This window comes from Vicia villosa, linkage group LG4, assembly GCF_029867415.1.
Source record: "Vicia villosa cultivar HV-30 ecotype Madison, WI linkage group LG4, Vvil1.0, whole genome shotgun sequence".
Taxonomy (NCBI): Eukaryota; Viridiplantae; Streptophyta; class Magnoliopsida; order Fabales; family Fabaceae; genus Vicia; species Vicia villosa.
The window spans coordinates 53835126-53841639 of record NC_081183.1 but is presented as its reverse complement, the minus strand read 5'-3'; the positions used below and the strand labels follow the sequence as shown (position 1 = coordinate 53841639).

At 28.7% G+C, this 6514-nt stretch overlaps 1 protein-coding gene across 1 annotated transcript; it reads right to left on the bottom strand.

Moving 5' to 3' along the window:
• Nucleotides 1-1455: 1455 nt before the first annotated feature.
• On the bottom strand, nucleotides 1456-4063 carry LOC131594822 (leucine-rich repeat receptor-like protein kinase TDR). Its single transcript, XM_058867029.1, has one exon. The coding sequence runs from the start codon at nucleotides 3772-3774 to the stop codon at nucleotides 1849-1851; it is 1926 nt and encodes a 641-aa protein (XP_058723012.1). The 5' UTR covers nucleotides 3775-4063; the 3' UTR covers nucleotides 1456-1848.
• Nucleotides 4064-6514: the final 2451 nt, after the last annotated feature.

The window sequence follows — 6514 nt, the reverse complement described above, 5'->3', positions numbered from 1 at the left end:
TGAATAGCACATGATGGACATAATGGCATCTCATATCATATCCTGAATAATGAGATCATGTTTTGTTCAAAACTTCAACTCACCGTTGACTTTGACTAAAACCCTAATTTAGAGCCAAGTGAATTGGGCATTCAATACCAGAAAATTGATAGATTGCGAATTTCTTAAGTGAACTAGTATAAACATACATTGTTCTTTCCTTCTTGCACTTTATAGTATTATCAAGAATAAAGATTTTGTTGTTTAAAGAGAGGAGTTGTTTTTTTATCAAAGTTTTGTTTGTTAAAAACTCTATTCAAACCCCCCTTTTTAGTATTTTTCACACCTTCAGTTTTAGCGAAAATTTGCAAAAGGGGGAGATTGTTAGATCCATGGTTTTATGATTGACATTAATTTTTCTAAAACATAATTCTTAACAGATGTTGTAACATCTTGACCAACTGTCATGACAGGTTCTGCTGTCATGTGCTTCAGAAAAATGTTGAGCCAAATGTCTTTTATTGATTATAACAAGTTCTTAATCAATTAGTTAAGAGTAAAATGGTTTTTCAATAGTCTTAACAAAGTCATAGAGACTTTTCGATCATTCAAAAGTGTGTGTGTGATTTGCCTTAGTAATTCAAAATCTAATACTATACATTCACAAATAGATATTACTCGACACAACGAGCTTTCACACTTTCTCTCTTTCACAACTCTGAAAATTCAAGATCCCTTGTTTGATACATCAATGATTCAACACTTCATTTGGAACTTGACTTCTTCTATCTAATGAGATTTGATAAGGCTTCTTGATAGATACCATCATGAGAGATATTGCTTGACTAAGATCATCAAGGATTTCACCGAACGTCGCTTGACATTAGATGTTGTCCTTCAGAGATTGACTTTAATATCTTGATCTCTATAAGCACATCAACTTACTCATCACATCAGATGAAGACTTCACCTTAAAGTGTAGTCATCATCAAAATATAAAGAACAACTATTTATTACCGTTATTATATCTGGAAATACATAAATCCACATCTTCTTTTACTTATTGTGAAATTTAATAGATATTAAATTAAAAAAAATTCTTTTCTATATTTTACGAATATTTAACATTATAAAAAGAGTATTTGGCCAATGGGAGGGTATTTGGCCATTGCAAGGGTGTTTGGCTAGTTTTATTCACAATCAATTCATATTAAAAAGAGTTTAAAAAAAATGGTTTGTATAATCAATTTATTTGTAAACTGGTTTTTTTTATCAAAATCAAATTGATCCAGTTTTAACCTGGGATTGAAACAATTTTCTATTCCCTGATTCGTTTTTATAAAATATATTTTGGTTTTAAGACTAAAGTTAATAAAGCAGATTGGTTCTTATCATTTTGGTTAACTATACACACCCTTAATTTCAAGTAATTTACTAAGTAGATTGATGGAGACTTCGACATGAATATATCACACATTGAAACAATGAAATATGTATTATACAAGATACAGAGTTATCTAATCACACATCTGCAAACTTGTTAACTTTGCAAATCAATTGTTAACTATACATATCTGCAAGCTAATTTGTAAGATTATGATTGTCTTTACTTTATAGTAAACCTTATTTAGGCTATAAAAACAACACTTGACTTGAACTTTTTCCAATATAAATGTTACTAATTTTTAGGGTAAAAAGGCTAAATATGACTTGTTTGTTTCTTACGCATACGAACACGCATACCTGTTGTTTCCTGCTTAATTGTAGTTGGAATATTTGGTTTTGTAACTACAATGTGATGGTGATGGAAATTGTGCATGTTCAATGGCAACAACACTAAAACTTTTCAAAACATGACGAAACCATTTTTCATAAACTCTTGAATCCCTTTCTGAAGTGAAGTATTCCGAAAGCCAACACGAGAAGAATTATTAACAATCCTACAAAAAGTAACACAATTTGTGTAAGCTTCCAAGTCCGTAAGCTGCCTAATATTCCCAGAGACTCATAACACGATCTTAACGGTGCACCACATAGCTCGTGATTTCCAACAAAAGCACTGCTATCCATTAGTTTGAATGGCTTTCCTTTTGGTATCGAACCTGAGATATTGTTGAAAGACACGTTGAGAAGTTGTAAACTTGATGAACTGCCAAACTTTGCAGGTATGATGCCATTGAACTTATTGTTAGACAAATCTATAGTTTTGAGACTAGGGAAATTGGCAAGCTCTTCAGGTATTTGACCTGTCAAATTATTATAAGAGACATTGAAATACTCCAACTCCAATTGAGTAGCTTGAGAAATATCTGAGGGAATCCCTCCAACGAAATGGTTCAATGACAAATCAACATATGTGACATCCAGATGATGGTTGAATTTTAAAGGGATCTGACCCGAAAATGAATTATCTTCTACGCGAAGTCGAACAAGGGAAGAACAATTCGAGATCGAGAAAAGACTTCCGGTGAATTTGTTTGAAAACAGAATTAACTTAACCAGTACTCCACCGAGACAAATGTCTTGTGGTATGTTGCCATTGAAATTATTTGTGGAGACATCCACCCACTTGAGTTTGGAGTTTTTTCCTAAACTCTTTGGGAGTGATCCAGAGAAATTATTCTTCCAAATAACAAGAGTTTCCAAGAATGCTAATTCTGCAATCCCTTCTGGAACAGTTCCATTCATGTCATTGTACATGAGACTAAGAAGTCTGAGGTTCTTCAACTCGGAAAAACTTTCAGGAATGGACCCCGAAAGGAAGTTATCAGAGAGATCTAAATCTTTGAGCGGTTTAATTTTGCCGAGCTCACTTGGTATTGATCCTGTGAGTTGGTTTTTGAACAGAAAAAGTGATTGCAAACTAGTTAGGTTGGAAAGTTCCTTTGGAATAAAACCAGATAGATTAGCACCTGCTATGTCAAGATACTTGAGCTTGCTCAAATTACCGATTTGCGCCGGAATGAAACCCTGATAAAAATTGTAGCCAATTTCCATGTGAATCAGTGTTTGAAGATTACCAAGCTTAGAAGGTATATTTCCGGATAGAGAATTTCCAGCTAGATGAAGAAACTCAAGGCTTTTGAAAGAGCCATATTCAGATGGAATTGTTCCGATAAAGTAACTTCCAGCAAGGTTAAGAATCCTAAGATATTCCAGTTGTGAAAATTCTGCGGGTAATTGACCTGAAAAGGCGTTGCTAAGTGCATCAAGTAGAATCAAATTTTTTAGCTTTGAAACTCCTTTTGGGAATTGACCTGAAAAATTGTTTTTGCTTATGTCCAAGGTTTCCAAGCTTGTGAGGTTGAAAATCTGTGATGGAAGATTTCCAGAGAAGAAATTATAGCTTAGGTTGAAATTAGTAACATTTGTGAAGACACTGAATCCATTACCTGATAGAGTACCTCCTAGTTTTTTCATGGAAAGGTCTATGGAAGTTATAAGGGAGTGATTGTTACATTTGATACCAGACCAAGAACATGCATAGGAACTTCCATTTTGAGTTAAGTTCTTTTCGGACGGCACCACCCAATCATCCAAGCTGTTGTTGTCATCTATGAGCTCGGATTTTATACTCAAGAGTGCTTTTGAATAAGAATCAATTGGCAATGGTGATAATGATGATGATGGTAAGATGAAAATAGAGAGAAGAATGAGAAGATTAATGAAGTAAAAGAATTTGAATATCTCCATTGAAATTTGGAGAGAGCAAGGAAATGAAGCAATGGTGTTTGTCACTATAATATAAAATATATTCTGTTTTGTGAATATAGAAGATGAATGGTTACTATGCATGTGAAACAAGATACTATTAATGATTCTTCTCTTTAGTTAAGAATATTATCACCCGGGTTACGTTTGAGAGCAAGAGGGGACCCTAGTGAGTTTATTTATTTGAATGGTGTTTGCCATTAAGAAATAAAGCCAAATAATCTTTTTTTTTTCATTTTGGAGAAGCACTTTTATTCTGTGCCAAGTGGGGCATGGATCAAATTTGTATATATTCTCCCTATCCTTGGATTGTTAAATCTCTGTGTCAACTTTTTTAGCATAGAATATTGCAAGATACGGCTCTGGTGTCAAATGCAAATCAAAAAATGAATTATTTGTTGAGAGAGAGTTATTGATTTAGAGGGATATAGAGACAAAGTCACAAAGTTACCATTTCTTCAAAGTCACTCAACTCAAGCCGAGAAAAAGTCTCTCTTTGAATCTCAATACTAAAAATTTAGAGTTTTATAGAGGAGCTAAATGTAAAAAAGGAGTGTGACACACGGATAATGGTAGGATGAATAATATAATAGTATTTGCTAGATTTTCAAGAGGAGTCATGCCAAATGACTTGGGACTATCTTTAGTATCATTTTTGTATTTTGCATTATTTTAGTGTTGGGCCTTACGTTTTACTGAACCCCAATGACTGATATATGAAATGTAGTAAGTAAGAGGACTTTTAAAATAAGAGATATAGATTATAATAGATAAGAATATCCAAATACATTTTTTATTAAGTTTTCAAATTATAAAATTATAATGTTTATTATATTTTTTAAAATTTAGAATGTAGAAGAGGCATATGTTTTTATACTTTTTAACTATAAATCAATATTAATAATTCATTTATCATTAATATGTTTTACTTTAAATCATTTTAGTTTCACAATTTACTTTTGTGTTACTCTTCTTCATGAAAGTTTTTATCTTCTATATATGTGTATTGATTATTAATTTTATTTCGTAGCAAGGTAAAAGATTATTCATTTGTTAATGGCACTTCATGTAAGTATTTAGATGTTTTTAACTCTAATATTTACATCAATTAAATTAAATTAAGTTTAAATAATTTTTATAGATATTTATTTGTATAGTAGTTGATATTGATAAATTTAAATTTTTAAAATATTAATATATTTGTATTGATTTCTAATTTATTTATATTGTGTATAATTTAAATTTATATTTAACTACTTTATTTGAAATTATTATTTTATTTAATTTTTTAGATTTCTACTAATGATTTTTGAATTACTATTATTTTATTTTATCATTTTAATTTCTTATAATAATTCTACTTTTGAATTTATTTAGATGAGATTCTGTCGCTTCACCGACTCACTTAGAAGAAGACTATGGAACATTATTTTATTTTTCATTATTATTGTTATAATTTGTTTTAAATAATATCAATCAATTTTTTATCAATAATAAAATATCGAACAACTGAAATAAATACCACACATTAAAATTAAATGTCACACCCTTATATTTCACATCATTTCAGAATTATTTTTATTTTAAAATTATTATTATCCTTTTGGTTTCAACTTCTTATCCTATTCTAATAAAAAATAAATAATATATATACTTACGACTATAACACTTTTTGGACACAAAAACTTTAGTTATTATTTTTGAAACAAACAAAAAAAAACAAAAAATCAATTATTATTAATTTATTTATAAATTTTAAATTGAGAAATAAGATAAAAGTATATGCTTTTATTTGTATAAATATTAAAGACATGTACGATATTTTAAACATGTTAAAGATAAAAGGAATTACAAATAATTAGTTTAAAATATAATCATGATAAATTAATTTTTTTTCTTTTTTTCATTTTGCCTTTATTCTTTTATTTGGTATGGTAGACTTTCCGTCATTAAAAAATACTTTAAGTAGGTTTTCTAATATTTAGTTTAAAAATTAACATGTTGAAATACTCTATAAAAATTAAATGTCAAATTGATATTTTTTGTTTAGTAGAGTAGTTTAAAATACTGTAAGTAGAAAAACTTATAAAAACAATATATATATGATGATGATATTGTTTCTAACGCATTTTGAACTTATTTTCATTAGTTCTTTGAAATAACTAAATTTTATTTTATAAATTTTTCATATATTGTTTTCATAATGTGATGTATTACTTTTATAAGTTTTTTTATTAGTTGTATAATTTCATTAGTTGTTCAAAATAACTAAACTTTATTTTATAAATTTTTCATAAATTTTTTATTAGTTGTTCAAGATAAATGGCATATGTATTTATGACTTTTTGAATGTCATTAAATATTTGTATATGTATATTTAATGAAGTTTAATAAATATGTAGAGAGTATAATCAACTGTACTCGAGAGCAAATAAATATGTCAAAACTTAATAAAAAAAATTAATAAATATGTCAAATCAATCCTACATATCTATAATCAATTTTGATATTAATTACTTTTAATTTTAATTAATAAGAAAACATTAATTAATTGAATGAAAAGAATGTAGATCATTCAATCTCAACAAATTAGTTTATTTTTAAAAATATGTAGGAGTACTATTTGTAAGCCAGTAGATCAAACCCAAATACTCGTTTGTAGAGCTGTTAAATAAGTCCAATTTTTCAAAACCCTGATTTTTTAGCCCCACTAAAGCCCTCCTTTATTAAGCCCTTTGTTAATGAGAAATTTTTTAGGGCTCTTAATTAATGTGTTATTTTTGGGCCCTATTGAGGGGCCTTATTTTGTTTCAAAAATTTTATT

Coding starts and splice junctions, on each gene's coding strand:
- LOC131594822 (XM_058867029.1), bottom strand. CDS start 3,774: ATGCATAGTAACCATTCATCTTCTATATTCACAAAACAGAATATATTT.